General features: G+C 41.7%; 1 protein-coding gene across 1 annotated transcript in view; it reads left to right on the top strand.

Moving 5' to 3' along the window:
* Positions 1–25,874, top strand: part of PRMT8 (protein arginine methyltransferase 8) — a 74,038-nt gene extending 48,164 nt beyond the window's left edge. The window contains exons 4-10 of the mRNA XM_009902852.2: positions 7,671–7,734; positions 10,252–10,394; positions 10,766–10,853; positions 13,129–13,244; positions 19,742–19,892; positions 22,491–22,612; positions 24,348–25,874. Of these exons, the coding sequence (XP_009901154.2) occupies positions 7,671–7,734; positions 10,252–10,394; positions 10,766–10,853; positions 13,129–13,244; positions 19,742–19,892; positions 22,491–22,612; positions 24,348–24,431 (768 nt within the window). The 3' untranslated portion in view covers positions 24,432–25,874. The remainder of the gene's footprint in view (positions 1–7,670; positions 7,735–10,251; positions 10,395–10,765; positions 10,854–13,128; positions 13,245–19,741; positions 19,893–22,490; positions 22,613–24,347) is intronic.
* The last annotated feature ends 1,008 nt before the right edge of the window (positions 25,875–26,882 follow it).

The raw sequence follows: 26,882 nt of genomic DNA, 5'->3' as shown, positions 1-26,882 counted from the left end.
TTCAGCCTGTACCTCAGGCATTTATAAAGCTGTGTCAGCTGAGCAGTGTTCAGCACTGAAGCTGGGGAATGTGCTATCCAGGAAGCTTAGTTCTCAAAGGAACTCAGGTGTGAAACTCCTCTGCTACACCCTAAGAGTTTCAGCTTTCTAGGCACATGAGCTACCTCACCATGAACCCTGTCACACAGCAAGCTTCAGAGTTGTATTTGTGTTGGAAGGCAGGTATTCCAGAGATTCAGTAGTGGCAGTCTTACAGTAAAATTCATGCTTTATGGTCCTTTTGGCAAAGAGCACCATTGGAAACTGTGTGTTCCTTTTAAAAAGCAAACATTTGCCATGAGCTAGAATATAGATGTTCCAGTTTCTTCCCTACAGTTAGATGTGATTTTTCAAATAGCATGGTGTTGACAAAAAAACCCCACAACTGTTGACAAATCCAGTGTTGATTTTCTTGCTGAAGTGCCACTGAGATCACTCTCCTCTTTCACACTCTCCCTTGAGGTTCACATTCCTCCATGACTCTGCCTGATTCTTCTTATCCTCTCTTACTCACTGGTGGAACTTACTGGTTACCACTACTTTAGTCAACTAGTAGAACCATCTCTGGATCTTCAAGAGGTGTAAATCATAGAATTACTGACTCAGAGGAAGGTTTAATTCAGAAGACCTGTGGCTCAAAGCAGACTTACATTTAAAGCTATATCACACAGAATCACAGAATGTTAAGGGTTGGGAGTGAGCTCCAGAGATCCAACCCCCTGTGCCAAGCAGGGTCACCTAGTGCAGGCCACACAGGAACACATCCAGGCCATTTTTTAAGGCCCTCAGAGAAGGAGACTCCACAACCTCTCTGGGCAGCCTCTTCCAGTGCTCCATCACTCTCACCTCAAAGAAGTGTTTCCTCATGTTGAGCTGGAACCTCTTGTGTTCTGGCTTGTACCTGTTGTTCTTTCTCCTGTCTCTGGGCACTATCAGAAGAGGCTGGCATCTTCATCCTGACACCCACCCATCAGATATTTATAAATGTTGGTAAGATCTCCTCTCAGCCTTCTCTTCTCAAGACTAAACAGCCCTAGGTCTCCCAGTCTTTCTTCATAGAACAGATGTTCAAGTCCCACAGTCATCCTTGTAGCTCTCCACTGGACTCTTTCCAGCAGATCCCTGTCTTTCTTGAATTAGGGAGCCCAAAACTAGACAGAGTATTACAGGAGTAGTCTTACCAGGGCAGAGTAGAGGTGGAGGAGAACCTCCCTAGACCTGCTAGACACATTTTTTCTAATGAATCCCAGGATGTTGTTTGCCCTCTTGGCCACAAGGGCACATTGCTGTCCACTAGGACTCCCAAGATCTTTCTCCATGGAGCTGCTTTCCAGCAGGATGACCCACCTGTTGTTATTCCTCCCCAGATGCAGAACTCTGCACTTGTCCTTATTTGCCTTGCCCAGCTCTCCAGCCTGTCCAGATTCCTTGGCAGAGCCTTTCTACCTTCAAGCTGATCAACACTCCCACCCATTTTAGTGTCATCTGCAAACTTACTGAGGGTGCCCTTAATTCCCATCTCCAGATCATTGATAAAGGTATTAAAGAGAACTGGCTCAAATACTGAGCCCTGGGGAACACCACTAGTGACCTGCTACCAACTGGATTTAATTCCATTTGCCAACACCCTTTGGACTCAGCCAGTCAGCCAGTTTCTAACCCAGTGAAGCATCCACTCATCCAAGCCATGAGTAGCCAGTTTCTCCAGGAGGATTCTGTGAGAAACAGTGTCAAAGGCTTTAGCAATGTCCAGATAAACAACATCCAAAGCCTTTTCCTCACCCACTAAGAGGGTGACCTTGTCACAGAAGGAGATCATGTTCATCAAGCAGGACCTGCTCTTCGTGAACCTGTGCTGACTGGGCCTGATCGCCTGCTCACCCTGCACATGCTGCATGATGACACTCAAGATGACCTGTTCCATGACCTGCCCTGGCACCAGAGTCAGACTGATAAGTCTGTAGTTCCCCAAATCCTCCTTCAAGTCCTTCCTATAGAGGGGCATCACATTTGCCAATCTCCAATCAGCTGGGACCACCCCAGTCAGCCAGGGCTGCTGGTAAATGATGCAAAGTAGCTTGGTGAGCACTGCCATCAGCTCCCTCAGTACCCTTGGATACATGCCATCAGACTTGTGTATGTCTAAGTGATGCAATAGGTGACTAACCATCTCCTCTTGGACTATGGGGGCTTCATTCTGCTCCCCATCCCTATCTTCCAGTTAAGGGACTGGGTATCCAGTGAAAACTGTTCTTACTACTAAAGACTGAGGTATTGAGTACCCTGCCTTTTCCTTACCTTTTACCACTATGTTCCCCCCTACATCACAGATTCTCCTTAGTCCTCCTTTGGTTACTAATGTATTTGTAGAAGGATTTCCTGTTGTCTTTAACAGCTGAAGCCAAACGAATTTCTCCTTGGGCTTTGGCCCTTCTTTTTTTCTCACTGCATAGTCTCATGACAATCTTGCAGTCCTCCTGAGTGGCCTACACTTTCTTCCAACAACCATAGACTCTATTTCTCACTAAGCTGCAACTAAAGCTCTCTATTCAGCCAGGCCATCCTTATTCCCTGCTGACTTGTCTTTTGGCACATGGAGATGGCCTGGTTCTGCAACTTTAAGACTTCTCTTTTGAACAGTGTGTAGCCTTCCTGGATTCCTTGGCCCTTAAGGACTCCAAGGGACTCTATCCACCAGGCTCCCAAACAAGCAAAGTCTACCCACCAGAAGTTCCAAGGGGCAGTTCTAATCACCCACCTCTTCTCCAGTGGCTGAGAACCATTTCATGATGGCTGTGCCCAAGACAGCCCCCAACCATTACACCACCCACAAGTCCTTCTTTGTTCACAAGCAGCAGGTCCAGCAGGGTGCCTTCCCTAGTTGGCACCATCACCAGCTCCACCTGGACGTTATCCTCCACAAACTCAAGGCACCTCCTGAAGTGCTTCCTCTCTGCTGTTTTGTATTTCCAGGAGACATCAGGGAAGAAGAGGACAAGGACAAGCTATCACAAGACTTCTGCAAGATGCCTAATGAATCTGTCTCTTCATCCTGGTTGGGTGGCCTGTAACAGTCTTCCACCAGGATTTCTGCCTTGTTGGCCTTACCCTGATTCTTACCCATAAATACTCAACCCTATCTTTAACCTCAATACAATCAAAACACTCCCTTACATACAGGGTGTAAGAATCCATCCAAAGAACATTATCTGTCTCAACACTGTCATCAGAAATCAGGACCCCTGAAACTTGGACTCATATTCTTGCTAACATCTTGACATGAGTTTGCAGCAGTCTGCTTCAGTAATAAGTTACTGATTAAGCTACTGAGCCTGTACAATGGAATGTGGTTTCCATGGATATACAGGTGCAAGCTCCATGAGAAGGAAACTGATTGGTACCAGGAGCACCAAACCAATTCAGTTGCCTAGTGAGCATCGTGATGATGGATCATTCTACAGTCCCAGCTCATTCTGCCAGAGAGGAAAATCATAACTGCTGTCAAAAAACGATTGATGTCCCAGGTTGATGAGGAAATTGTGATCCTTAGGTGAACTTTTCTCATTATAATGTTGTTGTAATGCAAAACCAGACCTCCTAGTCAAAAGCTGCCCACCTCCAAGACATATCATGCCTCAGACACTCCTCCCAGGGCATAGACCACACCTCGGACACTTGTCCTTGGGCATGAGTGGAAGCCTCACTTGTGAGGGGTGGAGAGAGTTGGGGAGAGGTGGAAATTGGCCATGGGCAGGTGTGTGATTGACTATACAGTCTCTCTAGCAATGAGACTTCAAAAGCTTTCCGCCCCAGGATCAAGAGAGGATCGGAAGGACCAGCAGGACTGGACCTTAGACCAGAGAGACATCTTTGGACCCTCACATTGTGTTGTGGGTTAAGGCTAGATGCCTTTAAGAACCAGAGAGCTGACAGTCCTCCAAGTGTATATCAGAAATTGTAAGTTGTGTTATTTTATCCCATAAGCCCTGTATCTGCTATATAAGCTGAGTGCAGAGATGATTCAGCCATTTTTTCCCCTGGCTTTCTACCTCTCTCTCCCTTCCAAGCTCAGATCCTTACCTCTTGCCATGTGGAGGAGGTCTCAGTCATGGCAAAGCTAGTTCTGTAGCAGAGCCATTCGGCTGAGCTTGGGAGGGTAGGGAGGAAGGGTGTGAAGCCTGGATTGTTGGAAGGCTTTTAGCTCAAGGAACTGGTTGTAGGCTGGGATGTGAACTCAGGGCTTCTGCATTCATGTAAAGAGTGTAAATATTTGTACATAATGTATCCATTTACATTTCCAATTCTGCATGGAGAGTTTGGAAGGGGTAAAGGAGATTTTCTGTCCACTCTAAACCAAACTAAGACACACTGGTTGTAGCTATAAGCCTCTTTCTCTTCCCTCTCTCTATTCTGGTTTACTTTACCTTTCTCCTCTTGCACTGTTCTACCTGTCATGCACCACCGTTATGGGTCAGTAACAAAGCTGTACTGTCGATTGAAGCAGACCCCCCGCTGTCGTTTGCCTTAGGTTTTGCACTTCAAGATCACATCAAACAAACTGTAACAAGTCCACTGAATGGACCATGACACAGGGCCACACAACTGCCTCTTTTTCCTTGCCCATCTCTTCTGAAGAGTTTGTAACCATTAGTTTTGGCACTCTGGTGGTGTGAGCTATCCCACCACGCTTCTGTGATGGGTACTCTATCAGAATTCCCCAGATACACAATGGCTTCCAGCTCCTCCTGTTTGTTTCCCATGCTGCGTGCATTAGTGTCGATGCACTTCAGTTGGTCTAAAGGTCTCACCACCTTCTTGCAGGGAGAAGTCCCAATTGCTATGTGGCTGTTCTCAGATGCTCCTGTGGTTGCTACTTTATCAGTAACCTTAGCATCCTTGCTGCCATGTGCCATTCCCTACCTCCACTGATATAGCAGACTGAAAGACCTCCCTAGCACACCATCCCTGAAGTATTGGTATGCTGTCCTCAGGCTTCTTTCTAGCAAGCCTGGTTTTGTGCCCTAACCCCATCCAATCTAATTTAAAGCTATTTCAATAAACTCTGCTAGTCTGTGGGCTAGGACCCTTTTCCCCTTTGAGACAGATGTGTCCTGTCTGTTGCCAGCAGACCTCGTGTCCTGTAAATCAACCCATGATTAAAAAGTCCTGCCAGAGACACCAGGCTTGGAGCCAGGCACTGATCTCCTGGCTGTTACTGTTTATTCCCTCATCACACCCTCAACTGTGGGGATAAATGAGAACACTATTTGCACTCCTGATTCCTTAACCAGTTGTCCTAAGGCCCTGAGATCACAGTATCACAGTATAACTAAGGTTGGAAGAGACCCCAAGGATCATCAAGTCCAACCTGTCCCAACAGACCTCACAACTAGACCATGGCACCAAGTGCCACGTCCAATCTCCCCTTGAACACCTCCAGGGACGGTGACTCCACCACCTCCCTGGGCAGCACATCCCAATGACGAACGACTCGCTCAGTGAAGAACTTTCTCCTCACTTCAAGTCTAAACCTCCCCTGGCACAGCTTGAGACTGTGTCCCCTTGTTCTGGTGCTGCTTGCCTGGAAGAAGAGACCAACCCCTTCCTGGCTAGAACCACCTTTCAGGTAGTTGTAGAGGGCAATGAGGTCTCCCCTGAGCCTCCTCTTCTCCAGGCTAAACAACCCCAGCTCCCTCAGCCTCTCCTCACAGGGCTGTGCTCAAGGCCTCTTCCCAGCCTTGTTGCCCTTCTCTGGACACCTTCAAGTGTCTCGATGTCCTTCCTAAACTGAGGGGCCCAGAACTGGACACAGGACTCAAGGTGTGGCCTAACCAATGCAGAGTCCAGGGGCACAATGACCTCCCTGCTCCTGCTGGCCACACTATTCCTGATGCAGGCCAGGATGCCATTGGCCCTCTTGGCCACCTGGGCACACTGCTGGCTCAGTCCCTCTCTGTTTGGGAGCTCTAAAGATCTCTCTTCTTTGCCCTTGGACTTCTTTTCATTACTTCATGACTGTCTACCTCAAAGATCAGCAGGAGATAGTAGTCTGAGGGCTGCACTAGGGAAGGAAACTTTCTCCATATGTCACTACCCTGGGCCCCCAGGAGGTAGAGGGCTTCCTGAAGACACGGATCTGATCTGCATATTGGGCATTCCACTCCCTTCCAAAGTGAGTCACCCATGGCAATCACCCTTCTTTTATTCTTAAGTGAAGATGTTTTAATGTGGAGTCTAGACTGTCTAAACCTCAGCAACTCCTACAGCCTGGGTGACTCTTGTCACTCCATTCCCATGCTCCAGTCTGTCCCATTCTCATGCTCCAGTCATAGGACCCATCCCAGCACATCTCAGTGATGTCATGTGCATGTCTCTCCTCCTGTTTGTTCTCCATGATATGTGCATTAGTATAGAGGCATTTAAGTTGGGCTGCTGTTGGAGCTGACTAATTTATTTGAATTCTCATGTACTTTTCAGGACTGCTCTCTATCTATTCTCTGCCCAGACTGTATTTGTTCTTGGGATTGCCCCAACACAGGTGCAGGACCTTGCACTTGGCTTTGTTAAACTTCATGAGTTTGGCACTGGCCCATCTCTCAAGCTTCATAGATATGAATGCAGACAGGAAAACTGATTATATGTTATAAATGTCTGTCAGTACAGACAAGGCATGTAGTCTGTACAGTTTACAATAAAGGACAAAGAAGCTGGATGGAGAAAAAGGATAGAGTTCTTCCCAAGGGATTGGCATGACTTGCCACTTGTGTGTCCTGCAACTGTGAGTGCCACTCTCTGGGCTCAGCCTCCAGCCAGTTCCTAACCCAGCTCAGAGTGCTGCTGTCCAAGCCACAGGCCGATAGCTTGGCTAGGAGTTTGCTGTGGGGGATGGTGTCCAAGGCCTTGCTGAAGTCCAGGCAGACCACATCCACAGCCTGCCCCACATCCACCAGGCAGTCACCTGGGCATAGAAGGAGATCAGGTTGCTTTTAGGCTAAAAACTTAAGCACAAATCTAAAACTAATTACTTTTGAATTCCTTTCCTAGTCAAAGCTCAGAACTGGTCATAGGAAAAGACTTTGAGATGTGGGTGGGTAATTTCAGTAATTTCTCCTGTGTGAAATGCCTGTGTTCTTTTTTATAGCATGCAATACCACAAATGTTAGATTTTTCATGGAAAAGAGCAATGGCTTCTTGACACAGACCTGTATTGACATAGTTTTAATTTGACATCATTCACTCAATTTGGATGTATTTTGTTTTAAAAGATACATGAAGACCATGCTAATGCATTCCCTTCAGCAGATTATTATAAAGAAAGAGGCAATATTCTGAAGTAGCAGATAAAAATTAAGTAATATGACTAATAAATTATGTAATTCTGTAGTTGGGAGCTCTTTTCCCCACATTTCAACAGTTTTAGAAACAATGTTTTCTGTGTAAGCAACTTCAACTCAATCTTTAACCTGCAGTTTATGTATGACAGTGTCATGGATCACAGTCCTGCCCACACGAGTTTGATTTAATTGTTATCGATGGTCAAGGGTTCTGCTGCTGTCAGTAGATTTAGTCATATAGCTGAGACCTCTAACACATAATAACTCTTGCTCTTGCTTTTTCTCTTTGTTCCTTAGGTTGAATGCTCAAGTATATCCGACTACTCGGAAAAAATTATCAAGGCCAACCACTTGGACAACAGTAAGGCGTATAAAAAATACTTTCTTCAGAAAAAGGAGAAGCTAATTGTTTGTTTGTTTGCTTGCTGCTGGTTTCTTTTGGTTGTGTGGTTTATGTATAAAGTGCATTTTGCACAACAGTTCCTCATGGAAGTAGTTGCTTATACACTTCATTGTGTATAGTACACAATAGAGGCTTGATGGGGCTCTGAGCAATCTGATTTAGTTATACACATGCCTCCTTACTGCAGGGGGTTGGACTTCCTATGCTTTCTGTGGTTCTGAGATCACACACCTTGGGTGCAGAGCCTGTATATTCCCAGAATGGCCTTTTATCAGATAGCTACACAAGCAGCGTGCCACAAATCAATTCACATCTGGATTTTCAGCAACAAGAACTATGTGTGAAGGGACCATAAAATCATAGAACCATTAAGGTTGGAGAAGACTTCCAACTATTAACCTCATTGTCAATCCACCACTAAAGCATGTCCCTGAATGCCATGTCCACATGTTTTATAATCAGAACAAAGAAGAAAGATCCAGTGTGCTCCAGAGGTTGTGGAAGGTGTTTATCTCTGCTTCTTCCTCCTGTTTCTCCTAGGAGCAAGTGTTTGTCAGAACTGTGGAAGGAAAAGTAGAGAGCCCTAGTCTTTGGCAGAAGATTTGCCTGAGCAGAGTCAGCAGTCTGTCCAGCTGCAGTTTAGTCTGCACTGTAAATGGCACAACTGAGCCAACATTTACAGTTGCACACTTTACCATGACTCATGTTTGGGTTTATATTAATGCATCTACACACTGAGCCGAAGGATCTTGTTGCTCATGGAATTTTTTTGCCCCCCATTGAGTAGACAAATCTAGAGTCAGCAAAAAGGGCTGAATCAAGAGAAAACCCACTGTTTCTAGAACAGATACAATACAGCTGGGGACATCACAATCTGTTCCCACATGATGCCTTATGAAGATAATTCATCACAGTAAAGGGGGGTGAGAGGAACTTGTGTTGCTGCTGCTTACATTGTGGCTGTTCCAGGTACAGAGGGCTTCAAAGTCTGCACGTATGTCACTGGCAGGTGTCAACAGTGCTGAAATTTCACCACTCAAAAAACAGTGGCAGTCAAAGGTCTCTGGAGAAAAGAGAAATAAAGAGAAATTCTTGCTGGAGCTTATAGGCAGTAAAAGCCTTCAGTATAACAACAGAACTATTTACTGTGAAAGGAACATGCTTCAGAATGGGAAGGAGAAGAGAGAACTCTGCTCTAACAGCTGATGCTTTGTGTTACCAGTCTGAACCAATGTTCCAAACTTCTAAGGGGGCAGTCTGGATTAAAAGTTTGCTATGCACATAAAGTGGCAACATCTGGCTAGAATAATACTAGTAGTGCATGTCTTTTGGGAAGACACTTCCTGTTAACAGCTAACCCAGTTCTACCTAAATCAAAGCACCTTCATTTTCCTCAAATTGAATCCTGACCACTTTTATCAGTAAAAATTACTGTTGTTAAAAATTGCTGTTTATTAATACAGCAATATCATAAACTAGTAATGTAAAGTAAAATACTCCTTACTCAATGTATTCCTCAACTGCAAGTGCATCAGTTACCTTGTCAAGGAAGAAACCCGATCCATGAGCCTTTACCCACTGCAAGAGACAATATAAATAGCAGACAAACACCAGCTGAAAATGATTTCTCTGAAGAATCTGGAATACAAGTGTAAAGAGGAAGTATATTTTTTTAAAGTGAAAAAATAATTGGTGAAATGTGTAGGGATCCTAAAGGAAATATTTGATACAACTGAATTAAATGTGCCATTCTACTGCACCCATCTTCCAGGAAATTTTAATTTCCTTGAAACTAATTTGATGACAGAATACCTGACAGCAATGTTTTCCATCAGTCATTTCAGATAACTGTTGAAAGCTGTGCAGGTCTAAAGCAGCCAGAAGATTCAGAGTGAGAAGGACAGTACACTGGACAAGATTTGGTCATGGAGCAGAAAGGAATGAAAAAATTATTCTCTCATGAGAAAACAATGTTTGTGCAAACTTTCTTGTTTGCATATTGTCAGGCTAGATGTGACTTCTTCAGCTGAGTCGGTTCCCCCTTAGTTTCCTCACTGTGAAGCCAGCATAATATATTTGAAAAGAAAATGAGAATTAGTTCCATAAAGATCTGATATCTCAGAGATGAGATCATGTATCAATACAGAGATGTTTAAAGGATTCTAGGTGAATTCTTTGCATTTTATGGCAGTGATCTAGAGATGTAGATGTGTGTAAAAATGAGATCATGCAGGTTACCAGGTAAGGCCTGTTTTTCAGTTGCTTTTTAATATATGGGTTTTATTTGGCTTGGGTTTTTATCTTTTATACTGATTCTAAAACTTCTGTTTATTGTACTTATTGAGTTTTAAAATAGCCTTGAGTCTCGTGGAGTGAAGAAAATAATACTGAAAAGGTCAGCCTGACATTCACCAATAAGGAGCTTAGTGAGATGTTTTGTTATGTGAAACATATTTCTTTGGATTCTTTTTTCAGTAATCACAATATTTAAAGGTAAAGTGGAAGAAGTTGAATTACCTGTGGATAAAGTGGACATCATCATCAGTGAGTGGATGGGTTACTGTTTGTTCTATGAGTCAATGTTAAACACGGTCATCTTCGCACGAGACAAGTGGCTGGTAGGTGCTCTGCATGTGACACTGCTGCATCAAGCATCTTCTATTTTCTGACTATAAGCCTTCCCCCTCCCGCTCTCACACTAACAGGCATGGTTACATCTCCAAGTGCCATTTCTTAGACTTTAATGTAAAGATTAACAAAGGGCATCTCAGTGAATGAGCTTTGCTCATTCTGACTGCTGGTGAAATACCTAATGACATGGCTGCAGGCTGCAGGAGTTTCTCAGATTAAAGCTGATGTGACAGTCTGAAGGAAAACAATAAAGGCATGCAGGGGGTGCTTGTCTGGTTTTTGTATGTGCAGTTCAAAATGTGATGTCTTTGTCAGGTGAATAGATTACGAGATCCATTTCCCCACAATTCATCAACAGAAACCTGGAGGGCTAATGTTTCCAGACCGAGCTGCTTTGTACGTGGTAGCAATTGAAGACAGACAGTATAAGGACTTCAAAATTCACTGTGAGTAAATGGCTAAGAGTAACACCTTTTTAGTAGTTATTTCCCCAAAATATTTGCTTTATTGTGGTTGACTCTAATTTCTTTGCTGGCAAAGTTCTGCAAAAGCCAAGAAATGATGTTGACCAGGCCAGAATTCTAATATAAACATGAACACTGATAAAGCCCTAATCTGGTGATAAATGTAAAGTGCACAAGGAAAAGATGCATGAATAAATTGATGTAGAATTGCTTAGAGTAATCTTAGTACCTTTACCTCTATTTTTAAATGTATATTTTAGGAGATTTAGGTTTTGGACTGCTATTAAAATTGATAATATTCTTTTCCCATCCTGCTGCTGGTTTTTATTTTTTAAATAAGAAAACCAAACAACCAAAGATGCAAATGAATTGTCAATGTTAAGAAGTAGGAGTAGGGAGGGCATTGTCCCCTTGTACTCAGCTCTGGGGAGGCTACACCTTGAATATTGTGTCCAGTTTTGGGCACCTCAATACAAGACAAATGTCAAAGTGCTGGAGCCAGTGCAGAGGAGGGCAAGGAAGCTGTGAAGGGCCTGGAGAATCAATCTTATGAAGAGCAACTGAAGGAGCTGGGGATGGTTAGTGTGAAAGAGAGGAGGCTGAGGGGAGACCTCATGGCGGTCTACAGCTGCCTGAAAGGACATTGTCGAGAGGCTGATGCTGGCCTCTTCTCACAGGTAATTAGTGACAGAACAAGAGGGAATGGACTTAAGCTGTGACTGGGTAGGTTTACACTGGACATTAGGAAAAAAATTTTCACAGAAAAAGTGGTCAGGCATTGGAATGTGCTGCCCAGGGAGGTGGTTGAGTCACCAACCCTGAATGTGTTTTAAGGTTGTATGGATGTGGTGCTTGGGGGTATGGTTTAGGGGTGAACTTCTTAGAGTAGGGTTATTGGCTGGACTTGGTGATCCTGAGGGTCTTTTCCAACCTGAATGTTTCTGTGATTGTATGAAATAAGCTTTAAAAAAAATCTCATAAATAGCCTTGTGGAAAAACCAGCATGTAATGCTTTTTTAACTTGTAAAGATACTTTGTGAGGACATTAAAATTAAAAACAAGTATCTCACATTTTCCTTTTATTTTGATGTGAAGAAAAATTCTAAACTTTATTTGCTTACTTCATAGATACTTAAAATTGCTTTACATTTCAAATGTGATTTTTTTTTTCCTTTAAGTCTCTTTGAAAATTGATGCTGCTAGGGACCTCTACAGCTCCAGCCTCCTGCTAAAAGTCACCATCACTGGAGTTGTTTAAGAGGAGACTGAATGAGGCACTTAGTGCCATGGTTTAGTTGATGAGATGATGTTGGGTGATAGGTTGAACTTGATGATCTCAAAGGTCTTTTCCAACCTGGTTAATTCTATTCTATTCTATTCTATTCTATTCTATTCTATTCTATTCTATTCTATTCTATTCTATTCTATTCTATTCTAAAAGCAGGACAGATTTCGGTTCAAACAGATCACTCAGGGCCTTGCACTGCAGTCAGGGTAGGGGGTTTGGTAGCATCTCTGAGCACTTTACTCTCAGGAGTAGGTATGTCTCTGAATATCCAGTCAGAATTTTCCTTGTGGAACCTTGCCTTCATTGTCCTTTATCAGATGATGGGAATCTGTTTCTGTAGCAGCAGAATGTGATTACATCTGGCCCAGGCTTAGCAAACCAAATTTGCTTGGACACCTCTCATATCTTAGCATGTGGTTCACATTCATCTCCAGAAGGTCATAGTGCTGGTTCACATTCAACTTGTCTCTCAGATCATCCAACTTCAGATTTACTAAGTCACAATAATTTTGATGAAACAAGTTCTATATTATTTCTCTCTTCTTTTTATTAAGCTTTGGTTTTGTTTTTATTTGTTGTTTTTATAGCTGGTCAATTTCACTTCAAGGCATTTTCTATTAGCAGGAGGAATAAATCCACAAAATTCCTAAGCAATTTTATTTACCAAGGATTCTTAGAAAACCTTGGGTAAGATTGGTGGGTTCAGTCAACCTTTACATGAAAATGCCTAAGTCCTCATTCTTTGCCTCCCAGCTCCTCTCAGAAGAGAAAGCTTCCTGTTTCTGTAATCAAATTCATTATCTGGAATATAGCAGGTGACATAGAAAATTGGTGTAGGGAGGAAAGAACTAAAGGAGAGCTGAAAGTTAGGGGATTGTAAAAAATGTTTCAAATTTAAGATGCTTTGAGAAACAAAAAATATTTTTCATTATTACTGCTAATCTTTGACACATCCATTTGCATTGACAGGGTGGGAGAATGTGTACGGCTTTGACATGACCTGTATTAGGGATGTTGCCATGAAGGAGCCTTTGGTGGACATAGTAGATCCAAAGCAAGTGGTGACCAATGCCTGTTTAATAAAGGTTTGGTAATTCCAAGTATATCTAATTATGAATGTTTAAACCTAACTGCAGAATTCTTTGGAGACCTGCTTCTTATGTTTTACTACTGTCTTTGTATGCCTTCATCTCGCTGCAGAATGCCATTGCTCTAAGAAGGAAAATTGTGCAGTTTTAAATTAGTCAGTACTAGTATGTTGCACATACCCAACACCATCCCTCCAGCAAAGTATGGACTACCTTGACTAAGGATGGCATACCCAAAAGCAAGCTGCTCCTTGTGATTCCTTTGGTTACTACTCACTGTAGCTTAAGACTCCTACAAATGATACATGTGCAAATACTGGCTAGAGACATGGTGTGAGCTTAATTTGTCCTACCTTCTTGTTAATAGCGGTTGCAAATGCTCCTGAGGAGAAGGTGTGAATTAATTATATTTGCAGTTTAAAAGACTGAAGTATCAGTTTCTTCATTGCTCGGCTCTAATTAAATAACTCTTAATTTATTCCAAAGCATGAGATCAGAAATGGAACTTAATTTATTTGTACAGCTTCCTGGTTGCTAGCCCAAACATCTGCAGCCAGGAGTTGATTTGTATCCCATTCTACGTATAGGACTAATCTCTGATAACAAGACCAGGTTAAGAATCCATAGACTGCAGGAAATGATGAAAGCTCTAAAATTCCTTCCATGTGAAGGAACCCTCATGTGGGGCTGCTTTTGTGAATAAGGCAATAGCAGTGGCACTCAGGTCTGTGAATCCAAGACTGTTCTCATTTATCCCAAAGACTCAGTTCTAATTTTTCCTTGTCACTTTTTGCTGGTAACAAACACAGCATTAAGTATTGCCATATGCAAAAAGGCAAGACAGAACCTTTACTGCAGAACCATTCCTGAAAGCAGCAAGAAGGAACAGAAGTAGAAATACTCTGTGAGTGTGTGTGCATGCACAGTCCATCTGCACTTAGGGGAACACAAGATAACTCTGTCTGAAAACAGCCTGGGCCAGAGCAAATGGGAATTGCCATACGCACATAAACACATAAATTATGTCTGGAGAGTGAGAGACTGGGTGGCAAAATGGGTTGGCTTCTCTGTAATAAAGTCATAAAAGGTGCATGCCCTTAAATGAAGTGCAAAAGTGATGCTTTCTTTAGAAGGTTTTTGAGAGTAATTTGGTTTAAGAAGACAGAAATTTTTTTCCTGACTGTTGCTATTCAGGTTTAATATTTAATTCTGCACAGCCTGCTATCTTCTGTCCATACAATGAATGGTGTTTTACTGTGTACCTTGGAAGCAAAGTGGATGGTAACTAGACAAGCAGCAGCCACTTCTTGTTCCAGAATCTGTCCCCCGTCCCTAATATCACAAAATGATGAGTCAGAAAAGAGAGCCCTGTCAGTGAAAGGCAGGAGAGAGAGAGGCTTTTGTTCAAGTTAGCAATATAGAAGCAGGAAGACTGAGACTTTCTTCTTTTAATTTAATTTACTTTTACCCATGGTTGATTTATATGAAGTATATTTCTTTGATGTTGAAAATAGTTGTGAAGTCAGAGAATAATATTAGCCTAAGAAAACATTAGAGAATAAACAAAGCAATAATGTTTAATTATTCAAATGTTTTATTATAGCATTTCAAGATGGCACAGCTTATTCATATTAGATTCACAGAAGGATATTGTAGGGGTATATGCAAACCACAGCCAGCTACCTTAGGGTGCTTGCTAGATGAGTCTGGGTTCTCTGTACATTAATCAGTAGATGGATTAGTCGCTAAATGCAGATCAATCAGAGCCCTGTGCTTCCGTTCTACAAAATCAGCAAAACAAGACATGTCCTCAGCAGTGCTCTCAGGAATGCTCTCAGCAGTGCTCTCAAGACCCAAGTCTTGAACTCTTCAAGAGCCTCTAGCCACTAAGCCGCAAGTGCACTGCGGATGGTGCATGCAGAAAGTAGAGCATCTTCTCTGTTGTGAAAGCATTCCTCTTGCAATGATCTCTTAAATACGTGCTAGAAGCACAGGAATTTTCCTGGCAAGTAGCTGTCTTCTGTTTGAATTGCAAACCAGTTCAGCCAGGGCAGGTAGATGGACCAGAGCATCTTCAAATTGCCAGAGACAATAACTGATTTCAGGAAAAGTGTACTAGTAGCATTCTCAGGGCCTGCTGCTTTCAGTAACATGGCCTGGAAAATGGAAGTTTGTTTCAAACTCAATAAAGCAGGTGCATTTTTTTTTCTCTGATCCCCTTACACATTAAAGAAGCACAAAGAGGTTTGGGTTGACACAAACCTTTATCTCCAGAGACTACAATAACAAAAAAAAAATCACTTATTCACATAGCTGTAGAAAAACTGCAAAGAGCGAATGGCAAAAAATACCCATCCACCCCCCAAAAAAATCAGACCATGCCAACTGCAGTTTACAATAAAATATACCATGGAGAAAGAACTAAATGAAAAACAAACAAACAAAACAAAAAAACCCCAAACCCAACCAAACAAAAGAAATCTGCTTTTGTGCTCCCATTTGTCCCACACTTTCCAGGAACAGTGTAAAGCTCCTTCAGGTCACACATCACTTTAAGAGTTTAATGGTCCCTAAAGCACAAACTGCCTTCCCTGAACACCAGAAAATGAATAAATCAGGGAACATTCTTGTTTACCAGAGAACATAGCATAGTAACAAAACAACAGAAACACAAAGAAAACCAAGATGTTGACCTGCTCAAATGGGCAGTTACTTGAGAAATTTCTGCCTCTTTGGAACCATGATTGAAGCCTTATTTGGAACTATGACAGGAAGCCTTATTTCAAAGAACCTGCAGCCTTTTCTGTTAAAAGGTATTGCTGCTCAAAGATTTCCTGCCACACAGTTGGCACTGATGAGCCCCATGTTCTTCTTCCACGTTAATCTTTACCCATGAGGTTTAAGACAAAGCCCTTCTCACAAAGCCTTTCTCAGTCAGCTCCCCAATCACATTACTTTCTCCCAGCGTCTCCTAAAGTAAAGCAAGAGGCAGCTTTGCCACTTAACTTTCCATCTTCCTTCAAACACTGGTTGTAGTTTTTCCCATGTTTTCTTCTACTCTTCTTCACATGAAAAATCTCCCTTCTCTTTCCTAAGTGACTTTCCCTGTCACTCTTTCCTCTCCAACAGTTCTCCCTACAGTCTTTTCTTGTCAGCATCCTCAAATTTACTTCCACCTATTCCCCACCCCCACCAAAAGCAAAGAAACCCAAACAACAGCAACAAAATTTAAAAAACAAAAGCTAACAAACCAACCCCCAAAGCCAACCAACAGTCGCAAATTCCCAGCATTTCCTTCTGGGCAAACATGGAAAAGTGCCAGAAGAGGGGCACTGGCAGGAGGCCAGGTCTCTGCTATCTAGAAGCTACTCTTTCTATCCTGTTATTTCATCTAGTAGAAAACCAACATATGCTTCAATATCTGGTCAAAACAATATCAGATACTGATTTTTCCTTTCAGTGCTCCTTAGAAACATCCATGATTTAACACAGTTTCTTCTCTCTCCACATTAACAGTTTGTTCTATGCAGTCCTTAAAAAAAGAAAACAAAGAAACTTATTTTCTTCTGGAAAAGTGGATGCACTCGGGGTTCTGCCTGTTGCATTCGGTGGTCAGCTCACATTTAGATGCATTGTCAAATGACAATAGAGGTAATTTTCTCAGTGCTTCTCAAAAAAGAGAGTGTTCAACCCTTTCTGCTTTCCCGAGAAATTAATTTTACTTCTCAGCCTTCAGAACAATTGTTTCCTGAAGCTGGCAATACTGCTTGTACCCCAGTGCCTCTTGTCCTCCAGCTTCTATGTCAGTTCAGCACTTTTACCTGTTACAAGTAGCACTGCCTCCACCATTCCATCCTATGTTTGGGTGACCATTTCCCTCTTTGTGCAAACTAAGACAGAAGTAGGGGAAAAGCCCCAATCCCAAATCCGAAAGCAACCCAGCAAACATACCACAAAACCCAGGCATTCACTGAGATTTAAAGCTTTAACCTTTAATCTCCATCCTCACACTGGTGATTAAGCTGTCTGACTGGAGAGGTTATCAGAAAAGAGAGGCAGTGGCACTGTAGAAGCAGCCTTAATTACTCTGCGTGAGGAAATGGGTGACACCATTCAAGCAAGAAATACATCTCAGCTGGTGACACCAGAGCTCTACCTCAGTGTCATCATCCTTGTGATTCTAAATGATCTTGTACACATTGTTTGCTCAGTCTTAGACCAACTGGTGCTATAGGAGAGCCCATCAACCATTTTTTATGCAGTGAATGTAAAAAATAGACCTCTGTCTCTCTGCAACAGGGACATATAGTCTCATGGTCAGCCACAGACCTCCTTATTTAGCTGATAGTTCTGATACTTTTATTGTTGCTTAGGTTTACACATTTATTTATTTATTTATTTATTATAATTAGAAGCTATATATTAACTGGATACCTGCTTAGCTATGCCAAATTGGTTGGTGTTGTTTTATAAATCTGAATGGAATCCATTAAATCGTGACTTTCCACCTATTTGATGCAAAAATAGATTAGTCCCATGTGTTAGGGACTAGGTATCATTAGGTATCATTAATCTTCAGTGAGCAGTAACATTTAATAAAACAATACATAGTAACTAGTGTACAATTCACAGTGACCACCAAAACAGGCCACTTTCAAAACTCTATTAATGAAACTCCAGCACATGTCATACACCTTGCATAGTAAGCAAAAGGGCATGCTTCTCTGCTGAAGTGAAAAAAATCCTGCAATACTTTGTGCATTTTATCCAGCATGTCCATTCAATGTTTTTGAGACATCTCCACTAACTTCTGTAATAAAAATACCATCTTCTGCTTTTGATTCCACTTTGCACAACACAGCTCAGAGAGAGGGAGCCAGATCCCATTTATGTGCCATATTACCAGACTTTATTCACAATTTCCCCAGAGGATGCCACTAAAAAGACACCAAAAGTTACAGACATGTGCAGCTGTCACCCACCAGTCCAGTCTAGCCTGTCAAAGAAAATTTTGCAGGCTGCTATTGAAGTCTGCCAGAAAATTAAGGAATTCTTACTCTTAGTATGCTTTTTTAAATTTTCTTTTGAAAGAAAACATTTGAAGGCTATCCCAGTTTTAAGTGACTGTTTATAAACACAGATCGCTTACAAACACTAGTGACTCAGAGTGCCACTGCAGTGTAGTAGAATGATTTTCATTATGGTTAAGGGTTTTCTCATCAGCACTGCTAATCTGACAGGCTAAAACTATAGCTTGCTTCAGTCATCTCAGCACAAGCTTTCTGGATTTCAGACACACATGCTAAGTGGTCTCTGACTGAAATATGGCTGCCTGTTTTGATGTCCATTCTTGCAGACTTCTCTTAGGCTATGGAATGCAATTGCCAAAAGAGCCTGCTGTTGTGCCCTACAAGAGCCCTGTAGTGGACATTCTAAACTCTCCATTTTTGCAGTGTGGTCTGAAATGTGATCAGAAGCTGGTGAGGTCATGTTGATAGAACCAGAGGAAATGTGGATTTCTGCCTACAAAGCTTCTATTTCTCTATGTGCATGAGCAGTTTTGTTGTTAATAATAATTTTCTGAATAACAGAAAAATATGTGTGGGGTATCTGTCTCTTTCCAAATTTGCTCTGACAAAGACAATAAGGATAGTGAAGCCAGACACATATAAGAGGATATCAGAAAGCGCAGCAGTAGGAAACATTCCCCATGGCACTGGAATACAATTAGCAGTATTTCAGGCTTAGTATCCCCCCTATCATGACTACAATGTTTGGAAACGATGCAGATCAAAGCAATACATAGTTGGGGAAATTAGATCCATCCAGACAACTCACTTTAAGCCTTAAAGACTGAGATTTAAATATTGATGGAAGTAAGCAGCTCTGGAGACTGCTCCCAACTACTGCAACCAAGCCATAGTAGATTTACATTTTTGTCCTTCTGTCTAGTTCAAGAGTATCCCTGTGCTTACTGTTTGGAATCAGTTATCTGACACAGGTCTAGAAAGCATTTCCAGCAAAAGGCATGCCCCTGCCATGCCTCATGCTTGGCAGTCAAAGTGTGTTCCCTTCCAGAGATGCTTAAACAAATCAGAAATTTATTTTTCTGCCAAACTCATCTCTGCCTTCTCTCCTCATGCTGACAGTCCCTGATTACAAAAAGTCTCAAAACTGGGTCCTGAATCTCCATTTCTACATCCATTGTGCCTACCTTTTGTCAAAGCACACTTCTACCTTGTTTCCCTCCTGCAGCCCCTCCCTGCCATTTCCAAGGAGGCACACTCTCCTTGGGTGCCTCTCAGCACATTCTGTCAGCTTAGTCAGATAAGTGAATGCTTTGCTGACAAGTGATACATTCAAATGTACCACTGATTCCTTGCAGTGGTAACAGGCCACCAGTGGTCGTTGCTGCTGGTCATTCAATAAAATGCACCACTTAACACTGAGCTGAGAGTCACAAGTAAATGTCTTTTTCTTTCTCCCCTAAACAGGAAGTAGATATTTATACAGTGAAGACTGAAGAACTGGCATTTACTTCTGCATTCTGCCTCCAAATCCAGCGCAATGATTACATTCACGCCTTGGTCACCTATTTTAATATCGAATTTACAAAGTGCCACAAGAAGATGGGATTTTCCACAGGTGAGCTGCATCCTTGTTAATTTCATTTCTGTTGCTATCAAGACATCAGTGCTACTGTCAGATGTTATGAGAAGGTTTAATGTACCAGTAGCCCTGAATTTCAGTAATGAAATTCCTTGTCACTTCGGGGAGGGAGCGGATGGATGCTTGCAGCAACCCTGCAAAAACAAAGGTTTTCAAAATAGCTGCAAAACTAAGGAGCTTAGCGGGAATTCTGACCCAGGACTTCACACCTATTGCCAGTTATATATAAATCTGTGTCAAGTTTCTGAGAATATGCAGGCAATTGTCATCTCAGTGAGAGACAGCAGCTCTGCATCCTAGTTTCCCCCGTATCTGAAATTAAACAAAAGCTCGTCTCAGTCTAGGAGAAAAACATCTTTCTCCCCCCCCCTCCAGCATATAATCACACACATACTGCTTATGCAGATCAGCTCTAGTAACCCAAACGTGAAACTCTGGTTTACCTCAGTAAGCACATATTTAAAGGAGTAACTCGACTGTTTGCCAGAGTGAACAGACCAGCCAGCGTTGCAAGAAGTGTAAAAAACTTGTAACTGCTTTAATGACAACGATAGCAAAAACATTACCTAAGGTAGAATACACTATAGGGTTTAGGTAATTGCATTTTCCTCAAAAGGCTGATTTTTTTCAGCAGAAGACAGTCCATTCATAGAATCATAGAATTGTCAGGGTTGGGAGGGACCTCAAGGACCATCCAGTTCCAACCCCCCTGCCATGGGCAGGGACACCTCACACTACAGAAGGTTGCTCACAGCCACATCCAGCCTGGCTGCAAAAACCTCCAGGGATGAGGCTTCCACCACTTCTCTGGGCAACCTGTGCCAGGCTCTCACCACCCTCTTGGGGAGCAACTTCTTCCTAACATCCAATCTCAATCTACCCATCTCTAGTTTTGCTCCATCCTCCCCAGTTCTATCACTCCTTGACACCCTCAAAAGTCCCTCCCCAGCTTTCTTGTAGCTCCTTAAGATACTTCTGGCCATAATTAGGTCTCCTTGGAGCCTTCTCTTCTCCAGACTGAACAGCCCCAACTCTCTCAGTCTGTCCTCGTAGCAGAGCAGCTCCAGCCCTCTGCTCGCCCTCATGGCCCTTCTCTGGACACCTTCCAGCACATCCAGATCCTTCCTGTAACAGAGGCTCCATAACTGGACACAGTACTCCAGGTGGGGTCTCACCAGAGTGGAGTAGAGTGGGACAATCACCTCCCTCAACCTCTTGGCTATGCTTCTCTTGATGTAGCCCATTCTTAGCACATAAGAAGTGGTAACTTGAGGAAGGAAAGAGATGAGATACTATTAGGGAAATGTAGCTACAGTTGGGCAAATCTCTAGGGCAGATACCAAGTTTGACACAGTGTTTTTCTTACAGAGAACTTTTTGCAGACTCACTTGAACTTGTATAAGGTACTTTCATGCCTACATATCAGGGGAAAGGAGTCAAGACCTCCAGTATTTCTGAACCCCTGTTAACAACAAGATTCATGAGCAGTGCTGGAAAACGTAGCTTCTCTAAAATATCTGTAGCTCCCACGGCCTGCCTCCTCAGGGGTTCGGAATGGTTAGTCATGTGTTCCCATTCTAGGATCCTTTCCGTTTTGATGGCTTACCCTTTCTCATCATCCACCTTCTTGGAGGCTTGCTTGGAGAGGCTGCCTGTGTCTCCAAATTCTGCCACCTGTCACTTGGCAAATGCTATATTTGTTCTGTTCAGTGCTTTGCTTTACTTGCCAGTTCTCTGACCATCTTACTTTGGTAACTAACTCCTCCAGCAGGAGTCCATAGGACCAGACAGGAGGCACCCAAGCATGCGGAGGGTGCTGGTCAGTATCATTGTACCCTCTAACATCTTTAAAAGGTCATGGTGATGGGATAAGGTTCTTGCACCCATCTTCAGGAAGTACAGCGAGCAAGATCGATGGAATTACAAGCAAGTCAACCTCACCTCAGTTCCTGGAGATGTTGTGACACAAATCTACCTGCAAAGTATTTCCAGCTATATGAAGGACATAAGGTGATTAAGAATGGCTAGAATGGATTTACCAAAGCAAATTATACTTGACAAAGTCTTCTAGACACCTGGCTATGTCAATGAGGGAAGATCAGTGGCTGTTGTATACTTGGACTTTAGTAAGGCCTTTTATACAATCTCGCATAGCATCCTTACAGCAATATTGGTGAGATACAGACTGGGTAAGTGATTGGAATACTGGCCTGCAACGTGTCGATCAGGAAAGCCAAATCAGAGGCCAGATAATTGTCACCAGCAGTGAGGTCTGTATCAAAATGATTCAGCTAAGCAAGACAATAAATGAATTTAGACCTGTATCCATCTCTGGTGTGTGCCTTTAAAAACCACCTTTGTGGACTCCTTCTTGCTGGATTCACATCTGACATATTTCAGTAAACATCAGAAAGCAAGCCACTGGCAATCAAGAGACATGAGTTGCTGCAAAGCACGTTTGGTAATATGCAAGTTAAGCATGATACGAGAAGAAAGGCTTTTTTCCCAAGCTTTAATTGGATTTGTAAGACAAAGATGAATCTTCTATAAATAATACCCCTATATGTCTTTCAGCCCCTGATGCTCCCTATACTCACTGGAAGCAAACTGTCTTCTACCTAGAGGACTATTTAACTGTGAGACGAGGAGAAGAAATCTATGGGACTATATCCATGAAACCAAATGCAAAAAATGTGGTGAGTCAGAATCACTGATTCTAATCCCAACCCTACTGATCACAAAATATAATCAACAGAAAATAAATGACATCTAAGTAAAACAATTAGCATGCTGAAAGCTTTACATTCACATTTAGTAGTAAGACCTCTAGTCACAGCTTCACCAAAGCTGGTGATAGCTGTGACGATGCAGTGCTAATGTTACAGAACTTGGCTAGCATGAGAAGGAAGAAATTATTCAGGTACATTTCTAAATCAGCTGCCCTCTGAATCAGTTTGCCTCACATTTTGTGACACAAATAGGCAAGGGTCTTTTCGTACTGTCACTAAAATCACTGGCAAGATCCCTTCCGTCAATGCAGGTTGATCAAGACGAAGGACTTCAGTTCCAGATCTCTGTAGACAGATTTCCCACTCCGTGCCTAAGAACTCTGCTTTCGTAAATTAAGTAACAGATTTCAGCTGAGTATCTGGATGAACTCACTGATAAATGTGCTTGAACTGACTAAACAAGTGATATGGCTGTTTAAAAATTCTGGCTTTCCACAGAAAATACAGATGTTTTATTGAAGACTAAACTGCCTCAGTTTCTGTGCTCCGGGCTGAATCCTTCACAAGTGTGTTGGTTATTCAATGCTTCTTTTAATTGGTGAGAAGGCTATAAGGCATGGTCTGGTGGGCAAGCCATACAGAAGTATGGCTCTGAGAGAAACAGTGACCTGCCAAAATCCTTAAGCAGAATCTCTTCATTTTCTATTACAACATTTAGCCATTAGAATAACTCTGGTTATAATACGTCCATGCAGCTAGAATTGTTGGCAGTTGTTGACCGCAGCAAATCTTAACATTTCATTGCCATCCTTATTTTGCACTCCTTTTCCCTTTCTGTACAGATTGAATGTGGTTTTAATAGTAATGTTCATACAGGGGAAGAAATAAACACAAGATCAATTTTGCACTGAAACAAACACATTCACTTATGAAGCTGCCACTTGCTGTGAAAGCAGAGGAAAAGTCTGTTTCCCACCTTTAGGTTGTTCGTTGGGGAATAGAACATTTTCTTTTGAGTTGAATGTATCAAATTTCTTCTGAGGGAAAAATGAAGACAATTTCAAATGGCTGCACAGCAGCCAGCACTTGAATGCAGATTTAGGTGCTAAAATTAATGTGTTTGTGATAGTTACCATAAGACAGAGAGACCACTTTGTTTCAAAAGGATTTGTTAGTGCTTTAAAGTTTCTTCTGAAGCACAAAGCCTTTCAAAAGTTTGTGGAGAGATGCTTCATTTTGTGGAGTTATGGAGTACCTCTTTCCAAACAAAATGTGTCATGATAAGATTAAAGAATGGCTGAGAGTGGCTCTACAGTGGGAATGTTACTGGATCTGTTCTGGAATAACTCGCAGTGATAAAGCCCTTTACTCTAGATTAAGATCATCTCAATGGGAAATACCCTTACGAAATTGTTGTAGAATACATATGAGAGCACAACACTTCAGAAGCTTCAAGCTGTCACCAGGATACTAAATCACCTAAGAGTACACCAGTGTGCCCTCAGACATAGATTGTACAGGGAATGCTATTGCGCATCCTGCGTGCTGCCTTTTCAGCGTTAGCACCATTATAAATCATAAGAAGTTAGAAACCTCAGTAGGCATCTCTTGAACCTACAGGTCTTTCCAACCAAAGCATTGCTAACTGGACTCATACCCCAATATGGTCTTACTTACATGTTACAATCAAATCTTTTTACAGCGTGACCTGGATTTCACAGTAGACTTGGACTTTAAAGGACAGCTGTGTGAAATGTCAGTATCTAATGACTACAAAATGCGCTAGCAAGAGACTCCATAAAGCTGACCTTCCAGAGGGATGAAAAGGAGAATTTTATCAAGCCCTGAGTGGCTGAACTTCAAGCTAGGAACAATTGTTCATAAGATTATAATATCAAATACTAGAATGTTTACTCTGATGGAAAGCGGTAACCTGATTCTTCTTGCAGACAGTATAGAGGGCTGGGATCCCACTGTGAACGAACCGTACACGGAACTGTACTTTCGTCCAAATTGTGGGAAAAACAAGGAACAACCTCGAGTGTTTTGGTCAAATTTAGGATGGCAGGAGATACATATACAAATTGTACTACTTACTGTGAATTTATGGTTCTTCCAAGCTTTGCATGCTAAAAGATGAATGGGGCAGTTTTCTCACTATGAAAGACCAGTACAGCACATTACTGTGATAGTATTACTAGACTTACATTCAATGAATATATATATTGCACTTGAGGAAAAAATGTCATTTCATAATAGGAATTTGTTTTGTGATTATTTAATTCTCATTATACAGTTATAGAAAGATGATGCTATCTCTGGCACTATTCTATATATTCTAGTAACTGTCCAAAGTTAAAGCTTTGGTAAATACTCCATGCAAAGTGTAGATAAGAGCTGAGCATTTACAGAAAGTACAACAATCTTTTGGGATGGCCTCTGGAAAACATGGACCATCAATATTAAAATTCACCTTCACAAGTGGATGTCTGTCAGAGATTTAAAAACATTAGCTTTTTATCCTTGAAAATATTCTGTGGTGAGATTTTATAGATGGATTTTGCATGACACCTGAAATCACACACTTAGTATTTAAATGTGATTAATGCAAAGTCTCTGAAATGGTGGGTAATTAATGTTCCTTGTCTATGCCATGTTTCAGTTCTTTGCAAGATCCTTAACACAAAATAAATAAAACTAAAAAAAAAAAAGGAAATAATGTTTCATTTTGGTTATATTTTAGCTGTTTTAAATTGCAAATACTGTTCTCAAGAGTGCAGGCATTTGCAGGAAAAAGCTAATGTCTTTGAAAAGAGTTATGGCTTCTGATATTACTAAGATGTTTGTAGCTTCCCCATCCCCATATACTCCTTGTTTTTCTGACAGTATCTCCTGCTTACAGTTAAAATATTAACTGCTTATAATTCCTCATATGTATGTATCAGCTCTTTTTGCTATATGAATGTTGATCATTTAACCACATGTAATTTATCAAGAACTTCATCATCGGTCCTATCTACCCATTTTCCAGTCTCTCTGGCGTTAAGCACTAAATCATAATCCATGTATTAGATGAGATTTACTAATTTTTTTTCCCTAAAATCTCTTTAATCACCTGCAAATAAAGCATACTTGAAGATGTACTTTGCCAGTATTTGTCAACTTCTCAGGAAGTTATTTCTGTTATTTTTTCCTTTACAGCAGCTGTACGGTGCCTCCGGTCTCTTACCGACTAAAGAGTATGGTCTAGGGGTTGTATCAAATGGTATCTCTGTAGAAAGAAATTAAACTGCAATTCAGCAGTAAAAGATACTGTTTCTAGTGTAGTTCATTGCTTGCTTTAAAGCACCTACTTTGCATTTTCTTGAAAAGAAAATGAACAACTTTCATCACAAAATGAATACAATTTTATCTGTCAAACATTGCTACTGTTTTCCAAGGGACCAGTGCAGAGCTAGATCCAGAGAAACCTCTCAAAGTTCCTTTCTACTAACATAGGACTTTTAAGGTAAGGAATTCTACTAGCTCTTTTCTCAGCCTCTTCCATTCATTTATATACTCCAACAATGTTTTCTTCTTCTCCTTTGCCAGTAATCACTGAGCTAACTGAAAGAGGAAGGATTCTTTCTTTTGCTAACTTCACAGCATCTACTTCTCTTGCCCATTGCATGACTCTGTAATATCTTTAATATTAAAAGAAGAATAAAGAAGGAACAAAACCCCAACCAACCTTCTTCAAAAAAAGAAAAGACAAATCAGTAACAAACAAGAGAATTTGCAATGTTCTGCCTGACCTTATGGAGAATGTCATTTTTGCCTGATAGAAAGCAGTGGACAAGAAGCAGCAAAGAAAAGTTGATCAGAACAGCTCATTAAACAGTTGAGAGGTATTTAAGCACTGCTTTGTACTGCTGTTTCTGTCTTATCTTTCACCTAATGACAGTGAAATGCAGGTCTCTCTTCAACAGTGGCCACCTTGCCCATTTACTAGAAGTGCCCATTCCTTGCAGTCCAACATATATTTAAAGCTTTTATTTTTGTTCCCACTGAGAGGAAAAGATCATGGTGTGAGAAGAAAGCATGAGAAAGACATTGAAATATGGTATTTACACAAAAGACTGTCCTGATAAGTAACAAATACAGCAATGGAGCAAACAGAAAGCAGGTTGCTCCTGCCTTGACTCCAGTCTAAAGGCAGAAGTTTCAAAACTCTCCTCAGGGATTGTCCTGTGAAACA

The sequence above is a fragment of the Dryobates pubescens genome, chromosome 8, assembly GCF_014839835.1.
Source record: "Dryobates pubescens isolate bDryPub1 chromosome 8, bDryPub1.pri, whole genome shotgun sequence".
Taxonomy (NCBI): Eukaryota; Metazoa; Chordata; class Aves; order Piciformes; family Picidae; genus Dryobates; species Dryobates pubescens.
The sequence above is the reverse complement of the archived record's forward strand: the minus strand, read 5'-3'. Positions and strand labels throughout refer to the sequence as shown.